This window comes from Chionomys nivalis, chromosome 1 (assembly GCF_950005125.1).
Source record: "Chionomys nivalis chromosome 1, mChiNiv1.1, whole genome shotgun sequence".
Lineage (NCBI taxonomy): Eukaryota > Metazoa > Chordata > Mammalia > Rodentia > Cricetidae > Chionomys > Chionomys nivalis.
The window spans coordinates 117,341,380-117,360,223 of record NC_080086.1 but is presented as its reverse complement, the minus strand read 5'-3'; the positions used below and the strand labels follow the sequence as shown (position 1 = coordinate 117,360,223).

General features: G+C 44.8%; 1 protein-coding gene across 1 annotated transcript in view; it reads left to right on the top strand.

Annotated features, from left to right (window-relative positions):
* Positions 1-765: 765 nt before the first annotated feature.
* The window catches only part of Ppp1r21 (protein phosphatase 1 regulatory subunit 21), a 66,592-nt gene continuing 48,513 nt past the window's right edge, over positions 766-18,844 (top strand). The window contains exons 1-4 of the mRNA XM_057781471.1: positions 766-1,067; positions 14,061-14,129; positions 16,373-16,519; positions 18,541-18,642. Of these exons, the coding sequence (XP_057637454.1) occupies positions 801-1,067; positions 14,061-14,129; positions 16,373-16,519; positions 18,541-18,642 (585 nt within the window). The 5' untranslated portion in view covers positions 766-800. The remainder of the gene's footprint in view (positions 1,068-14,060; positions 14,130-16,372; positions 16,520-18,540; positions 18,643-18,844) is intronic.

The window sequence follows — 18,844 nt, the reverse complement described above, 5'->3', positions numbered from 1 at the left end:
TATGTCAATAAACATATTTTTATTAATTCATATTATTCTATCAAGAAATACTTCAATGCTACACTTAAATTAATATCTAACAGAATAATTGAAAAGAATATTTTAAATTAAGGAAGGGAGGCAGTTTTCCATTATAAGGTATCTCAAGCTATCTAATTTTCTTTTTAAACCATTAATGTTCTTCACATCTCAATGCGTGGCAGAAATTCTCGAAAATTTCCTAAACGGCCTTTTGACTGCTGAAAATGGTTCAGATGCATGGAAAGGGGTCAGGAGTGGGCACATGGTATGTGAGTAGAGAATGGACACAAATCTCAATGTCAAAACACCCAAGGCAATGACGGTTTTCTGATCCAGGGAGGGGAGAAGGGCAAGCGTTATAAATCTGTGGTAGGTTTGACAGTTTACAGTGCGGAGCAAGTCTTGTAAATCCAGATAACGAATGAGAGACAGCAGAATGCAGGTTTCCAGGCTCCTCTTCAAAGATGCAACCAACCAGCTGACGCCAGGCAGTTGCTATGGGAACCACGGGACAGGTTGGCCAGAATTCTCGGTGCTCTTAGAAGGCTTCTCCTTCCGGTTCTCCGTTCCTCACACTCCCTGTCTCTCTCCGTGTTGCTCCGTGCATTCCGTAGGCCTCATATTCTTTCCTCTTGAGTCTGGCTCGCCCCGAGCCGAGTCGCCATCTTGAGGCCTGGCCCAAGATGGCGCCTCGGGCCACAGGCCGAGCACAGGCACAGACCAGGCACGTCGGCCGGGTCGCACACGCGTGAACTAGAGCACGGGAGGGCGGAGCAGTGATGTCAAGACGTCGTCCCTCCCCCATGGTCGCCCCGCCCCCGGGTCCGCCCCGCCTTCCTCCCGCCCCGAAACCCGGAAGTGGAGGAGGAGGCGCGGCGGCGGAGCCGCAGAAGCTGGCGGAGCCCTGCCCAGGAGCGAGTGCGGGGTTGGGGGCGGGGGGCGGGGCTCAGCAGCCTGGGCGGCCCGGCCTGGACGGGGCGGGGGAGGCCATGGCCTCCGCAGAGTTGCAGGGGAAGTACCAGAAGCTGGCTCAGGAGTACTCGAAGGTACCCATCGTGGGTGGGGAGTCAGGGGTCCCTGGCCCTGCGGCCTCGGCTCGCGTCGGCTGAGATTGGGACGGTGGGGGATGCTGAGGGCTCCTCCTCTCCTCTCCTCCTGCTTCCACCATTACGGTGCCTCCACCTGCCGCTCCAGGGAGCTAGGGCCGGGCGGTGTCTGGGTCCGTGTGCATCTCTGCGGAAAGGAGCTGGAGTTTGATTCTTCTTGCTGGACAAGACAGCTTGGAAGTGGGATGACAGAAATCCAGGGCTCAGCCTTTGGTGCTGGCGTGAGAGGAAAGGAGGCATATGAGACCACCCCCTTGCTCACTGCTTCCTCAGTTTGCCCTGCCCAGTGATGGGGAAGAGCACCATTCTGCCTTCCCGAGGGGATGGTTTAAGGATAAAAAGACTTATCTGCCTCCACACCATTTGGGGAGGGTAATAGTGAGTATTATCCGTGTGAACTGCCTCACTGGGACATGTGCTATAGAATACAGGTGTTGTCTCCGTTGATTTTGACAGCTTGCGTGGTGGGGCCCTGTCCTTTTTTCTTGTATCTTCCTTACTGGAATGGGGCAGTTCACTCAGCAGGCTCTCCTTACAGAATTATGCAAAATCGGGACTTCATTCTCTGTAGTGTCAGTCTTTCAAATGGTGAAACCTTTTTCTTGGACATGGGTGGTGCAGTTTCTGGCTTAAGAATATTCTAATGAAGTTATTAAAGCAGAATCTCATGACTTTAGAAATGATTCAGTAGTCACGTTCAATTTTCAGTTTTCTTGGCATTCACAGAATTAATGAAAAGATTTAGCCCATCTTATAATTTGAAAGAAACAAAAAAGAAACCTCAACACTTTATAATTTTATAAAACATGTATTCGAGAAGGTAGAATGAAATATTTAAAGGAAAATGAACCCTGAACCTAAACATGCACTGTTAAGTCTTCAGCATCAGATGGGAGCCTTTGATGAGACTCTGCTCATCCCACTCATGCTACCATGGGCAACCTCCGTGCATTGCCATTTGAAATCCCTTGGGAGTCTGTGACTCCCTGTCAGAGACAGTGAGGTGTCTTTTGAGGAGGATTTCCTTGTTTGAAAGAGCCAGAAATTTGGAACAATTCCATATGATGAAGGAGGGTGGGTAGAGGACGGCAGTGCCCAAATTTGCCACTAGTATTTTTGGTTGAAAATGTTTCATGCATATAAAGTAAGGGGAATGATTTCCATCTCTGGAGGGTAAACAAGTTTGAAAGGCAGTTCCAAATGGCCTGTGAGTAGTTCCAGAAATGCATGGAGTAGTGGCTGTGCTGCTGAAAAAGGTATACTGCCCTTGAAGGGTGTGGATTTTGTTAAATATGATGTGTGCAACGGGAAAAGGTCGAAGAAACCTATCCATCCATCCATCCATCCATTCATCTATATTTATTAGTGTGTGTGTGTGCGTGTGTGTGCATGTGTTTATGTAGGGGACGTGTGTGTAGTGGTCAGGAGACAGCTTTTGGGAGCTGATTTTCTTTTCTACCATGTAGGTTCCAGGGATTGAATTTAGGTCATTGGGATTGTGACAAGTGCTATGAATGGTTGAGCCATCTTGCCATCTTCCAGATTTTTTTTTTTTTAAGGGAGTGGTATTATGTTTTGGAAGGAAGCTGGTAACTATGTGGTAGATAGGTTGAAACAGAAATTCTGGTTGGACCACACTGGGAAGAAAGTGTAGGATTAAGTAACATTAGTGGCTGGAATGGAGAGGAGTTTTAGTTTAAAAATACTTTTAGCTTACTCTTTTTTGAGGGCTGGCCTTGTTCGTAGCACTGGATTTAGGAACGATATGAAGAGTGCAGACGCCATTCATCCTCGGGTCTTACTTCAGGACTTGGTGAGGGAAGACAGAGGTGGTTGAGAGCTGAGGTGAAGGATTGTCAAGGATCAATCGCCACTACCTGAGGTGGGAAGGTCAAGAGGGAACAAAGGGGTGTTTTAGAGATGTAGACTTCGGTATGCAGGGATAACATAGGAATATGTTAAAGTTGCATGTTTTATGTGTCAGCTTGAGGTGATGTTGGGAATCATTGCTGACATTTTTTTTTTAATGGAGATGAACTTGCTAAAATTAGCGGCAAAAACTAGTTGTTTTAAATATTCCCATAAAGGCTGGGCAGTGCTGGCACACGCCTTTAATCCCAGCACTCAGGAGGCAGAGCCAGCCTGGTCTACAAAGGAGTTCCCGGACAGCTAGGGCTGTTACACAGAGAAACCCTGTCTTGAAAAACAACAAAACAATAGAAAATAAATATTCCCGTATAGATGAACTTGAAGAGTTAATCAGCGTGTGAGTGTGGGGAACACCTGTAGGAGTGACTCCCCAGGAAGAGGGGCTGCTAAGGAGGTCTGCAGAATTGGGGATCATCTCCCCTGTGGGGCCAGATCATTTCTCATTTTTCTGTTTGCGCTTTCATGGACATTACTGAACATTAGAACCAAAGAGACTGGGTGAGGTGGCTCGAACCTGAGGCGGGGGATTGCTGTGAGTTCTTTATGTAGACCAGCTTTGGCTATGAAGAGAATTCCAAGCTAGCCCATGCTCTAAGACCCTGTCTCAAATACAACACACGCGCACGCGCGTGCACACACACACACAGAGGCAGACACTGGTCAAAGACTTCATGTACTTTTCATTGCCTGTCAACTCCAAAGCAAAGCAATTTCTAGATTAGATCTCTACCTTGACGGCCTTGTCCCACGGAAGGGCTATGGTATCTGTTTACTGCCTTCCCTGGTGGACTGATTATGCGCTAATACTGAAATGTACTTGCATTGGTCTTCTACCCTATTTAGGATGCTAAGGAAAAGATTTCCTGTTACCATGTTAAAGGAGAGAAGCAGGCAGGATTCCTGAACCAGGACATTTGCATTCCTCCTCATCGCCTTCCAAGCAGATCTCAGCCTGTGCTAGGAAAAGGGCCTTTCCTTACTCAGTAGCACGGGCAGATATTTTCCCTTGAGAATTTTTTTTCCCCAAGAATGACATTAGTTTTGGAATAGCATCGCAACAAAACTCATGCAGCAGTAAACTGTGAATATTCAGAGATATGGGGGTAAGGTAAAGTTCTCAATGACAAAAATACAGAGTATTACAGCAAATTGGTTTTTTTAAAGTATTTTTCATTCTTTGATGATTTCATATATGTATGCAGTGTATCTATATCATATCTACCCCACCTCTTTCTTCCTCTCCTCCTGATCCCCAACAAATCCCCCTTGTATCTTCATGTCTTCTTTTGAGTTCTCACTGAGTCCAATTAGAGCAGCCTGCATGTACACGGTGCTGGACCATTCACTGGAGCCCAAGCAGCCTACCAGGATCCATTGCCCCAAAGAAAATGGACTCTTCCTTCCCCAACAGCCATCATTTGCCAATAGCTTCTCAGCTGGAATTGGGACCTTGTGTGTCCCTCCCCTTAAGCTTTTTAAATAGCTGTAAAAAGAGGCTGAGGATATAGTTAGATTAGAGCAGTGATGTACTGGGAGCAGGTTGCTAAAACAAAGGCTTCCAGAAGGACTAGCGTAAATGGAGGTTAAGGCCGCAGCGGTTTGGGCAGCTGAAGTCACTGGAGACTGACTTCAGTTCAGTAGTTTTGGAGAAGGAAAGGTCTTTCTCAGCGGGTTTCAGAGGGTTTTTGAAGTGAGCAAGTAAAAAATGCAAGCTACTTCTTTGAGATGTGAGGGAAAGCTAATGAAGGCCCCAGCTGCCACATTGTATATTAAAAATAAAAGACCAAAAGCTACTCACCGTTTCCTTTGCCACTTGTTGCTCTCCTTATTCTCTGGCAAATCTCAGGAAAAATGAGGTGAAACGTGCTAGTCTGGCTCCTTTGATTTCAGCCTGCTTTCCTGAAAGAGCACTTTTGCCTGATACCATGGTATGTGTGTGAGCAAGTTTCAGGATTTTCCCAGTATTAACGCTCTCTTGGGCCAATAGTCTGCAGAATCTGATTCCCAGTTCCCCATCAGCAACACCGTTTGAGGATGAGGTAGAAATGCAGACTCCTGGGTCTGCACTAAAAGTGTGGAATCTGAAACCAGCAAGTGGGACCCAGCAGTGGGACCCGGCAGTGGGACGGACACGGCAGTGGAACAGACATCTGGCCGTGGGGCTCAGCAGTGGGACCTGGCAGTCTGTGTTGCGGCAAGCCTTTGTGGTTTGAATATAAAGTGTATTAGTAACCTCGTGTTGCCACAGCAGAGTTCCCTAGGCAGCAAGTGACTTGTATAAAGGCTTATTTAGCCTTGCTCTGCTTTGGAGGGTCAGAGGGCAGAGGGAGCAGATGGAGTAGTGCAGGCTCAGCGTGAGCACCTCCTGACTCTCTAGCGTGCATGCAGTGGCAGGGTAGTGAGAGGAGCGAACACTTGATTACATTGCACAGCCCAGGGCAGGGCGAGGAAGAACACGGCTCTGCCTTTCTCTGAGACCTAGTGACCTGGGAACCTCCTGCCAGACCCGCTTCCTAATGTCCATAGCATCCCCCACCAAACAACAAAAAACTGGGCCTACCCTAGACATCAGCTTTTATGTGTGACATTTAGGGGACACTTATCCTCCAAACCTGAGCACGTGATAAACTTTGGGTATCATCTTTCAAAGAATGTTATCAGTAGCATAGCTTTTGTTCTGATAAAGATTGTCTTTTTAAAGCTCTCTTTGCAGTCTTAAGAACCAGTAGGGAAGCCAAACAGTCTTTATTTTCCTGTCAGTTTCTTTTGCAATTGATGTGCCTGTTTATGAAGATGGATGGCCTTTGGGAACCTTTCAGACCTGTTTCCTAGTACAGAGCTACTTGGGAAAGGGCCCAGTTTGCTCTCTAGATGATGGGGCTTGTTGGAACCTGATGAATCACCAGCTCCAAGAACTCCTTCGTCTAAATTGCATGAAAATTGAATACAGTTTTCGTTAAATCTGTTTTGTTTTCCTTTTAGGACATGCTTTCTCTGTGTAACAGTCTTGGCTGTCCTGGAACGCACTTTGTAGACCAGGCTGGCTTTGAACTGACAGAGATTCACTTGCCTCTGCCTCTCGAGTGCTAGAACTAAAGGCATGCGCCCCCAATTCTTTAATCTTGATGTGTAGCTCTCAGTGGCCCAATTGGGACAGCTCTGTGTTTAGTGCTGTGGGAAGAACTTTGCATGAGAAGGGCAGTGTTCTTTGCTGTTCAGTAGGGCAGCCTTGTGTGGAAATTAATTTATGTTTATTTATTTTTCTTTTGTGGGTGTATATGTGTATGCACACGCGTATTCACAGGTACACATGCATGTGCCACAGCAGATGTGTGGAGGTTAGAGGACAGCTTGTAGCTTTTAGTTCTTTCCTACCATATGGGTTCCTGAGATGGAGTTTAGCTGGTCAGTTTTGGTGGCAAGTGCCCTTATTGACTGAGCCATCTCGCTGGTCCCATGTCTAGAAGCTTAACAATCAAAAAACGAAGCTAACAAGGCTAAGGAATTGAAATTTAGATTTCATTTCATCTTAAATAATTATAAAAAAAAAAGCAGCACGTGGCTCATAGTTACCCTGTTGGACAGTGGTATTGAAACCCTGGCTTTGTAACTCAACGTAGTTTGAGTAAGTCAGTAGAAGACCCCTTCCACCTCCCCAAACGACAAATTCTGGCCAGGTAGCTCCAGGGTGAGGCCTGCAATGTGCTCCTAAGCTGCTATAGTAGCTGTCCAAAGACCAAATGTTCTAGAAAGACAAGGTCTGGCATACCCTTCCCCTGCTGAGGGACAGCTAACCTGCAAGTCTTGCTGGCAGGAATTTTGTCTTAGCCATTTTCTTTCATGACGACAGAGTCAGAAGAAAGGGTTCCACCTGAAGTCGTGCCTGAGAGGAGGCTTTTCCTTTGTCAGGGACAAAATAACCACTGCTCCTCAATGACCCACAGTCTGTGCCTGCCCCCATTTTCTTCCTTCCTGGGGTAAGGAGACTTAGTAAGTCAGAGAAAGACCAGCACATATTGGTAGCAGAGTAGACTGTTTCAGATGTTAGGACTGGATCAAGTTTTAGGGATCTTTCTAGCCCCAGACACAGTAGCTGGGACTGCACATGACTTTAGTAGTCACAAACTGGCTTTAGTAGTCACAAACTATCTTTAGTAGTCACAGATTGCATGGGGTCGTGCTGAGGTGTAGGGTTGTCTTTTATGCACATTGTTTTGTAATGAAGAAAAGCTGTATATTTAAAGTTCATTTTATAGGATTGTAAACCATTTATAAATGTCAGCGTGTCTGCTGCATGAAAGTAGCCACGTAAGAGCAGTTGTGACACAGACAGTGGTTGGGTTTACGTGAAAAAAGCCACGTGCGTGATTTATTTCTTCTTCCCCGCCAAGTCTTCTAGTCCTTGTGGTTCTGAAGTCACCCCACCCCCCCCTTGGGCCTGCGATCTAAACAGAGATGTACAGAATGACATAAGGGGGTCATAGCTGGCTTATCACCATCCTCTGGGTCTCTAGAGAAACATCTGTGTCATAGGCCTGATTGGGGACTGAGGCTGGCTGGTAGAGTTAGGAAAGGGACTGTCCGAGTGATGGCGTCCTCTTACTGTCGTTACAGTTAACACCCTGTGTGCAGTGTTTTATTTTAATCATTAGCTAGATACTTATTAAGTTCCTTATGCACAGCATTGATCTTTTGTTGTGAGCAGGAATTATCCAGAAGTGTATACTATGGTTTCTCCCATGAAGATGTTCAAATTGGTGTGTTAGAGATGCAGACAGAAACATACATAAATTAGAAACTGTAAACTTTCCAAGTTTAAAAAGTAAAATTAAGACAAAACACAAACAAAGCCTGTCTTGTTACTAGCAGGTGCCAAAGGAACCGAGGAGCAAGTTCACCGTGGGCCACAGGAGGTGGTTAGGAAAGATGATGGCAGAAGTGGGGCCAGACTGATAGGGTTTGAGGCAGAACACCAGTCAGGAGCTTGTGGGCAGCAAGAAGAGGTTTTTAAAGGACTAGGGGGGCACTGAGAGATACTGCTTAACGGATGGCACGGAAGAGCCACTGCTGCAGGGAACCAGGCTGTGCTGTCTTCAGGACTTTCCTGTGTGACTGAGACATCAGAGCACTTGCTTCTCGATTACATCAATGTGAGTCGGCTGTCGGCTGCCATACCTGTCTCCTACAAGTGTTGGTGTCTGGATGGCAATCATGTAACGATCTAAAACAGAAACAGGTGATGAGTGGTGGGGAGGAGGGAGACGGATTCTGAAGGATCAGACTGGGAGGAGGTATCAGGACTTACAAACTGCTGCAGGTTCATTGAGCAGCTCCTGACCACGGTAGTGCTGGTGTGCAGGAGAGCGTCCAGTGCCACCGAGTGTAGCGCCACTGGCCTTTCCTGACTGTATAGGTAAATATTGCTAATGGGAATTTTGACATTAGTTTTACAGAAGCCGTACTCTGAGTTGCCAGTTTAGCAAGTAGTATTTTCCATAGGAAAATCCATGTCTTTTTGTTGTTGTTATAACCTGTTAGATTGGATGCCATACAGTTACTTGAAAGTTTCCCCTTTAACAAATGGATTTATTCAGTTTGTTCCAAATAGTCTTCACTATATCTGAGAAATGAATGATAATAAGATTTTATTATAAAATTTTTCTGCCATTCTGATGGAGCAGGAAGTGATGAGTTCAGTAGGGGTGAAGCCCATTTGACCTTAAGGCAGTCACTAGGAGTTTATAAATACCATACGGAAAAGATACGGTAAACCACAGTTAGAACGGGAGTGGGGGGAGAGGGGATCTGAAATGACACCTAGAGACTGAAGTGGGTGTGGTGATCTCAGTGCTTGGAGGTAGAGGTCAGAGGAACAGGAGTTCAAGGCCATCTTTAGTTATAGCAAGTTCCATGCCAGCCTGGACTATATAGTACTCTATTTCTATCTTTTGGCTGTGTGATTTGAAAGTTTTCATCCTCCTAGGCGGGTGGCTCATTATCCTCAAGGGTGTTTATTGCTTAGAAAGTAGAAAGCTACTTAATGGAAGTCAATATTGAAACAGTGTTTCCTCCTTGGACTTTCAGAGCAGAGGTTACCAGACTTCTGTGAAGAGCTGTATGGTAGTAATCTAGTCCTGAGACGCTGACTTCCGTTGCAGTTGTCCATGTCTGTCACTGCGTGTGCTGCGTAAACAAAGGAGTATGGCTGCATCCCAAGAAGACCTCAAATTAGGTAGTAGGCATTTGGATCTCAGACCTTAGTTTGCCAAGCCGCTGGGCGGTGATGGCACAAACAGGTGGGTCTCTGTGAGTTTGAGGCCAGCCTGATCTACAGAGCAGTTCCAGGACAGCAGAACTGTTACATAGGGCAACCCTGTCTCGAAAAACAACCAAGCCAAACCAAAACCAAAACAAGGAAGAATTAGACTTTCTATTTTGTGGGTGTATGCTATGTGTGTTTGGGTCCCCTTGAAGTCCAGAGAGCATCATGCCCCTTGGGAACTGGAGTTGCAGGTGGTTATGACTCACCTGACATGGGCACTGGAAGCCAAATTTGGGTCCTTTGGAAGAGCAGCCAGAGTTCCTGACTGCCAAGTCATCTCTCCAACATCTTAAAAATTACATGCTTACACTTTTTTAAAAGGCAACAAAATACAATATTGCTAATTATCTTAAAATATGTTATCTTTCCTTTTAAATTATATATATTTTTAGAGCAACATATATATTTTCTGTGTGTATTTGTTTGTTTGTTTTTTCAAGACAGGGTTTCTCTGTCTAGCTTTGGCTGTCCTGGAACTTGCTCTGTAGACCAGGCTGGCCTCGAACCCACAGAGATCAACCTGCCTCTTTCTCCAGAGTGCTGGGATTAAAGGCGTGTGCCACACCGCCCAGCCTCTGTGTGTATATGTACACTTGTGTGAGTGGGTGCAGATGTGGAGGCCAGAAGAGGGCATCAGGTGTCCTACAGCACTCTCCACTTACCCCTTGGAGACAGTGTCTCCTGCTGAGCCCAAGACTTGCAAGTCCTCAGCTGACTAGAGACCAGCCATCCCCAGCCCTTCTGTTGCTGCCTTCCTCAGAATCAGGGATATAGTGTGTGAGGTGCCAGGTGTGTTCTGTGCATGTTGGGATCTGAACGCTGGCTATTGGAATCGCACAGCATTCTTCCAGTTCTAGCATTTTGTTTTTGAGACATGGTCTTACACTATAGCTCACTTAGGCTGGCCTGGAACTCACTATTCTACAACAAGTTGGCCTCAAACTCAAGGCAGTCTTCATGTCTCAGCCTCCTGGGTGTTGGAAATTCTGGTGTGGAAATAGTAAATTCTTTGCAAACTACAGCCATATCTTGTATTTCCTTTTCTCTTTCATATCCTCTGAGCACAGTGTCATAGATGGACAGCAAACACACCTTAAAGAACAGTCCCTTTAATTCATTCTAATTGTGAGATCACCGCTCCCCACTGCGGGACACCTTTTGAGAAGGACCTTTCCTGTAGTTTCCCATCTGGTTCTTACAGCGTCCTAGGAAAGAAGGCGACTGGGCCAATGAGTTCTCCCATAATACAGGTCAAGATCATGATGGAAGCTCAGCTGTGTAAGTGAAGAACCCATTTATATTGCCTGGTAAATGGTGGGCCTGGGTTTAGAGACACTTCCTGCTGTAGCTGCGAATTGTGCCTCTTCACCCCCAAAAGGGAGAAGCCAAAGATGAGTGTCTTTTCTTCCTAATTTTAAACTTCCTGCTTTGCTTTAAATCGCTCATGAGGGTTAGCATTCTAATATTCCCGTTAAATCTCTCATAAGGGTCAGCATTCTAATATTCCCATTTTCTTGGCACAAAAAAGAGTCATTTCCGTTCTCCTTTCTCAACAGACAGATTTGAGCTTGGCAAGGTTAGAATTTTAATTCGTTTTGTCTTGTTGACCGTGTCCTTTGCTTTACAGAAGCTTTTCAGTTTCAGGAGGTCCCATTTATTAATTGTTTCTCTCAGTGTCTGTGCTACTGAGGTTATATTTAGGAAGTGATCTCCTGTGCCAGTGCGTTCAAGTGTACTTCCCACTTTCTCTTCTTTGAGGTTCAGTGTGGCTGGCTTTATGTTGAGGTCTTTGATGCATTTGGACTTGAGTTTTGTGCATGGTGATAGATATGGATCTATTTTCATTCTTGTACATGTTGATATCCAGTTATGCCAGCACCATTTGTTAAATATGCTTTCTTTTTTTCCATTTGATATTTTTTGCTTCTTTGTCAAAGATCAGGTGTTTGAAAGTGTGTGAATTAATGTCTGGGTCTTCTATTCAGTTCCATTGGTTCTTCTGTCTGTTTTTGTGTCAGTATCAGGCTGTTTTCAGTACTGTAGCTCTGTAGTAGAGTTTGAAGTCAGGGATTGTGATGCCTTCAGAAGTTCTTTTATTGTACAGGATTGTTTTGGCTATCCTGGGTTTTTGCTTTCCGTATGAAGTTGAGTACTGTTCTTTCGAGGTCTGTGAAGAATGGTGCTAGGATTTGAGGTGCCCTTGAGCTTGTGATCCTCCATCCCCAGCCACTCAGGTTCTGGATCTGTGAGCCAGCTACCTGATGAAGTAGATAAAATTATTCCATTTCAGTTTCTCAGAGGACTCAGTCATTTAGTATCTTTGTTGAGCTCCTGAACCTGTCAGCCACACTGGATTCAGGTTTATACTTTGCCATGGTGTGTCCTTGGCTGAGGACACATCCTCTTACTATGGGAGAGGGTTTTCCCTCTAGATCAGTCAGTGGTGGTCACACCCTGATAGGCACAAGTAGTAATTTACCAACTGCTTTACTTTTCTTTGATATTTAATATTACAGAGCCAGTGAGAGTCTGGCCCAAAAGAAGGAGGAGGGATTATATGAGCAAGGGTGGGGATCAAGATCATGAGGGGCAAACCCACAGAGACCACTGACCTGAACTTGAGGGAGCTCATGAACTCTAGACTGACAGAAAGGGAGCCTGCATGGGACCTACATAGGCCCTCTACATGTGGGTGACAGCTGTGTAGCTTGTTCTGTTTGTGGGCTTCTAACACTGGGACTAAGATCTGTCCCTGACACATGAGCTGGCTTTTGGGAACCTATTCCCTATGATGGGATGCCTCACTCAGTAGTGATACAGGGGGAGGAGCTTGGTCCTGTCTCAACTTGATATGCCATGCTTTGTTGACTCCTGTGGGAGGCCTGCCCCTTTCTGAGGAGTGGATGGTGGGGAGAGGGTAGAAAGGAGGTGGGGGAAGGGAACAGGAGGGGAGGAAGGAGGGGAAGCTATGGTTAGTATATAAAATAAATAAAAACTTTATAAAACAATAACAAGAAACAACAAACCATTACAGAGCCAATAAGATGGTCCAGCAAGTGATGGCAGGTGGTCTTGCTGACAAGCCCAACACGCACATGCACGCATGCACACGTATATATGCACATGCATATGTAGTAAGTAACTGTAAATACAGTTACACATACGTTTAAAAATGTAACTATGGGAAATAAGCCCAAGTTCTACCTCATTACCCAAGGAGAAGGCCCATCTTGGTAGCCCACCTTTCTCTCAAAAACTCTGTAAAGCAGTAGCTGCCATTATAACAGCGGAATCCAAACTGCTGGGCTCCTATCTCAGCAGTCCATCTTGCCATTCAGTGACTGGAGTCCTTATCTGTGCTGTGGAGGCGAGGGCATAACCGCCTCCTTAGGATTGTGAGCACTGGGTGATGTCACACACGGAAGGCACTTGGGGTGCAATGCAAATGGATATTATTGTGTGTGCGTGTATGTATGTGGTGTGTGTGTGTGTGTGCGCGTGCGTGTGTGTGTATATGTGTGTGTGTGTATAAGAGCTCAGGTGCTGTTGAGGCAGGGTCTCTCATTGGCCAGACATACCAGCAGAGAGAAGAGAGGCTGATTAGTCAGCAAGCCCCAGAGATGTACTTGTCTTCAGCTTTCCATTCACCATGCCCGCCTTTTTTTTTTTTTTTTAAACAAAAGCAAAATCATGGAATGGGTTCATGGAATTGAATTCAAGTCCTTGTGTTGGCAAGGCAAGCATTTAAGGTTGTGTGTAGACAGGGTTTGGAGGTACTGTGGTTTCTAAAACTGAACTTACTCAGCTCATAGATGACAGCTGTCTGCTATTCTGGAGACATCCCTATGGTGACGACAGCTGTATGTCTAATATTGGGTACCAGGTCCCCCGAGTCTGGATGTCCTACGCTCTGTTCACTTCTTATTCTGTCATTTGTTCACTTGTGTTTTGCACATCATCAGTGTTCCAGAGTTTCAGGAAAACGGTATTTTCTCTCTCCATTTTGAAATGTGATTTTTATTTTATGTGTATGAATTTTTGCCTGCATATATGTGTCTGTGATATGCAGACTTGTGTACATTAGCCTTGGAGGCCAGAAGAGGACATTGGGTGCCCTGGGGCTGGAATCCACAATGTGGTGCTGGAAATTGAACTCAAGTCCTCAAGAAGAGCGGTCAATACTCTTAACTGCTGAGCCATCTCTCCGGCCCCACATTTTCTTTTATTGTATCATTTTAAATTCAGGACCATGACTTATAAATAATATAAATCCATATAAGGAATGATATACTCAAAGGCAAGAGACCTGGGTTTTTATTTCTATTTTACTTATTTATCTTTTTAATGATACCCAAGACTCACACCAGGCAAATGCTCTGCCACCAAGCTACAGCGTCAGCCCAGGGGACAGAGATGTGCTAGTGACTAGGCTTATGTTATTGGAGAACTTAACTTCCATGTTCCACTTGGCAAGTTATTATATCTGTTTCCTTCTTTGGGGGCAAATAGTGTTTGTTGTCACACAAGTGCACACACATGTACACACACACTCACACGAATGTATATGTAATACGTGAGGATATTAGTTATTCAATGGGAAATTGTCATTATGAAGTAATTGTGATTTCCTTGCTGTAAGTGGTTTCTTTATATTAAAAGTAATTACTGCTTTCTGTTACCAGCTTCGAGCACAGAATCAGGTCCTGAAAAAAGGCGTCGTGGACGAGCAGGCCAATTCTGCTGTTCTAAAGGTATGCAGTGGGAACCCAGAGTAGCAAAGGTTGTTCCGTGTTTGGAAAAGCAGATAGTTTGGGGGATAAAGTCCCAACTCTGACACTGATTTACTAGGGGTAGTGATTGTCAGGGTGTTTACTGTGTCTGACTTTTCTCCTTGCTTAGGTATGTATATTATATGTCTCCTCAGCTTAAAAAATGTAGAAAAATACTTCATCTAATACATTCCTTCTGTAGTCCAAGGCCTTTGTGAAGTCAAATCCATCTGGATGGATGCAGCTTTGTATCTGCCTCTCTAGGCAGCACTCTGAGGGGATGGCCATGTTTGTATTTGCATCTCCAGTGCTCAACAAATAGGGCCTAAGAAATGAATCTGAAGCATGAATCATGCGATCCGTTTATTCTTGCCGTTAGTTTGCTACTTCACGGTGACAACCCATGTTGACGTGTACACTGCTTGAACAATGCATTTTACCTCAGCACGTTTGCTAACTGAAGCATAATGGGCTGAGAAAGGATTTATCACTGCCCCGTTCTATTTGGCGTATAATAAATACTGGCTTGTAATACTTTTGACTGGAGAGATTAATTGTGGAATATGGATTACTTTCCTGAAACCCTTGAAGAATTGATCACTGACTCTCGTAATGTTTAGAACCTAGTACTGAGGAAGTATCTCCCAAATAGCCTGCTTTGTTTGACAGCTCCCGTGCTGGTCTTGTGGATAACTGTGGTGCTAGGGACGCGTGGATAGTCAAGGCAGTGGTGCTGGAAATACTTAGTTTTGTCTCTGAGCTCTTGCTCACTCCATGCCAGGCACTGTACTAAGCCATCCTACACCTGTTATTTCCTGCTATCTCTGAAGGATCGATAGTGTTATCATCCTGTTGCAGAAGCTGGGCTTTAGGTAGTGGTTGGCACACCCCGCTTCCGGAGCTGATGATTGGTTAGCGCAGTTAGAGAATCATGTAACTGGAGGGAACTCATCGCAGCAGTGTAAAGAAACTGCTTTGCGTCCTGTTCATCCTGAGCTCACTGCAATTGCAGCACAATGTTACAGTACATTGTAACTACGGGACAGTGAATGTCAGGGTGTCCTCGGATTATTTAATTGGATCTGCCCCTTAATGAATTCGCCTGGACTTTAAGAGTCTATGATAATTACACTGAACTGAACCAATGTGGATCTTTGACCTTCAAGTAAAAATGAAAGGCATCCTGAAAAACAAACAGTAAAGAAGAAGAACGTTTTCGACTCTCGGACACACGGTTGGGCTCTCCAGCTGCCTTCCTCATGCGGAACATCCTACAGCACACACAGCAGCCATGCAGTTAGGTTGCTGCTTCAGTACAGTTAGAGTATCTGTCCGTTGTTACTCTTATGACTGTTCTCAGTGGAAATAATCAAAGTAAACAGTAGACTCTGGTTGCTTTTGTTGGTTATCAATGAACACAAAATTGTAAGTAAAATGTAGTTAATTATAACTTGTGCATTTTACAATAGGGTGAAACAATGTCTCTAACTTCCTGTTTCTTCCCCTTTATAAAGAGTAGAAAATAGTCAGCAGGTAATGATGTTATTGAAGTCTTAGTTGTTGAGTCTATTTTTATGGGCTTGAAAGTGAACCGATATGGACCAGAGTGTGAAGTCGTCTTGTGCTGTCTGAATATTGGCTTCAAAACCTACCAGGTGGCAGAGTTAGATGGAAGGAGGTGTGTTGAGAAGACTGGGGCCCAGCTGTAGTCCTACATGTGTGTAGGTGTCCTTGAAGGCCAGGTTAGGTTCTCAACTTGGCACAAAGAGGATGAGGTGGGAAAAGACGTCATTTAAGTTCAGAGAACACAGAGAAAGAAATGTAATCAGACTCCGGCCTTCTGATCACTGAAGGTGTTGCTAATAAGTCTATGGTTCCCTTTACATACACTCAGGATTATAAATGTGTAGCCCCTGGCCTGTCTTCTCGCTGTCACAGACTTAACAGAGTTCCAGGCATTTTGCTTTATTTAAGTTGCTGATAGTCTGTTATTTCAATATATATATATATATATATATATATATATATATATATATATATATATAATTTTATTTGTAAATATACTAGTTTGGCTGGAAGATACTTTTTGTGCAAAAAACATATCTGAAATAATAAACATAAATTATTCATTCCCCGAAGCAAGGAGATTTTATTTTATATTGGTTGAACAAAGACTTAAAAACAGACAGCCAAACAGTGTGAGGAACTATTTCTCTTTGATGTAGGAACAGCTGAAAATGAAGGATCAGTCGTTGAGGAAACTACAACAGGAAATGGACAGTTTGACATTTCGAAATCTGCAGCTTGCCAAGAGGGTGGAACTCCTTCAAGATGAGCTAGCGCTAAGTGAGCCTCGAGGCAAGAAGAATAAGGTAAATCCAGCAGAGGCCCCTGTGTGGAGAGGGATAGACTGGCTTCAATAGCAGAGCCATTCCGGGACCTCAGTGCTCCACTGTGCATCTGGTAACTGAGTCCCGAGGGAGATGTTTGCTATTGATACATCCACATAGGGGCATTTTCCTGTTTTCTTTTGGTTTCAAGGCAGGATCTCTTCACGTAGCTTAGGCTGGCCTCAAATCCTCAATTCTTTCACCTTAGCCTCTGGGTGCTGGAATGACATGTGTGTGCCACCATGACCAGCTCAGGGGCATTTCCACAGGAAGGTCAGTTCTTAAGGTTCTATTAGCAGCAAACTGAATGATTGATTTAGTAGATGAGGAAAGTCAGGAGCATCTCATATTGCTCAGAGGTGATGTCGTTGTTCCCTTAATTCCTGCTAGCTGAAGGTCTGGCAGATGCAGTCAAGGGGTGAGGGTGAGCTGTAGCTGCTCGAGCAGGGAGCGGCTGGGGCCTCAGAGATGAACGGCTGCCTGCTTAAGAATAGCACTGGGCTAGTGGCAGAGTGTTAAGTCTTACGTGTGTGTGGACCCATATTCTGCAAGTGTGTTAACAAGCTGTGTTGAAAGAAGCAGCGGATAGGGCCTGAAGGAGGATGTGTGGAGGGAAGAACACTGGCTCTGGAGTTCAGCATGGTTCCAGTTCTCGGCCTGCCATTTATAGCTCTACAACTTGGGCACAGTTGTTGCTCTTTTAGCCTCAGTTTATCCATCTCTAGAGTGGATATGAGAGTTTAAGGCTTTGGGGAGTGAAGTGATTGCATGGAGTGTATTATCATGTGATAGGTGATACCTTTCCCAAATGCATCATTCTGTTTAGAAGGGCGCTCTGAAGTGTTAAGTGTAGAGGGGACAAAGAGGGCCTACATGTACATGATAGAGCTAGAAGTGTGCTTGCTTTGGGGATTCCAGATGCTCCCTGGGTGGATATAGCCATCTAGACTGCAGACATGACTATCAGGTGTTTCTGAGCTGGGGGAGGTGGGGTGGTGTCTTATTCTGTAGCCCAGGCTGGCCTCAGGTGTGTAGTGTAGTAGTTCTCTTGCCTCGGCTGCCTAAGAACTGGGGTTACAGGTGTGAGCCACCATGCCTGGGTAACATAGCAGGTTAGTTATTTAGCAGAGGTGCCTAAGAGTTGTGAATTAGTCTTAGTTAAAGCTTTTAGGTTTGGAACACAAGGACCGTCAGTAAATCATTCCACAGTGTGCCTTATGTACTTTTTGTGTTCCAGATGTGGTGGGTGTTTAGTGGCTTTGGTTTTTATAGAGCTGTGTTTCCAGAGGCTCCTCTCACCGCTGATTTGTATTGCGTCAGCAGGTGAGTTCATCTGCAGTGATGAGTGAGCTACTGAGAAGGCAAAGATGGGCGGCCGATGTCTGCACACAGTGCCATTGTGGGACTGCTCCTTGAACAGTCTCAGCTCTGTGTATCACACAGAGACAAGCATTCATTCTTAGATCTCCTAAATAGTGCTATTCTTCCTAGTGGATAAGTTCATACTCACAAGAAAGGAATTTTCCGTTGCAGCTTTTTCTTGTGTGCGTTACAACATGGTTAGGTTTCTATTTAAATAGAAATTTATGTAAACTCTAATAAGAACATGTATTTGTGAATGCTGCTATATGAGTTAATAAAACTTCTTAAAGGAATACAGTAATTCAGATTCTAACATAATCTCTCCCAAACCGAAAGATCAGGTTGAGATGAAACTTCCTGCTATTCTTGTCTTCTAGCAATTCCTGAATTCATATGCAAAAAATGATGAACCCATTTATTTTTTTCTGTCCCTCTTTTAAGTTTTCTTGCCTTTGTTGTCTTTGCAGTTCCAGTTTGGGTCCCATAGGCAAAGTTAAGTGGTGAACTGTGTGCCCTTTGCAGGGTGGTTTGAAAAGGGTAAACACGCAGAAGACCAGCCACTGAGGTTGTAGGTGCTGTGTGCCTCAGCTTGTTCCTCTAATGGATCGGAGTTGTGTGGACATGACTTGTTCTTTCCTCAGAAAAGTGGAGAGTCGTCCTCTCAGTTGAGTCAGGAGCAGAAGAGTGTCTTTGATGAAGATCTGCAAAAGAAAATCGAGGAGAATGAACGGCTGCATATCCAGGTGACAGAAAACTGAATGACTAAGAATGGGTCTTGGGACTGACAAGATGGCTCAGTGGGTCAAAAGCCTGAAGGCCTATGTTCACTCCCTGGGCACCACACAGTGGAAGGAGAGAACCGACTCCCACAAGTTGTCCCTCTGACTACCTCGTGTGTTCTGTTTTGTGCCCACACACAAAAAATAAACATTTAAAGAAATGTGT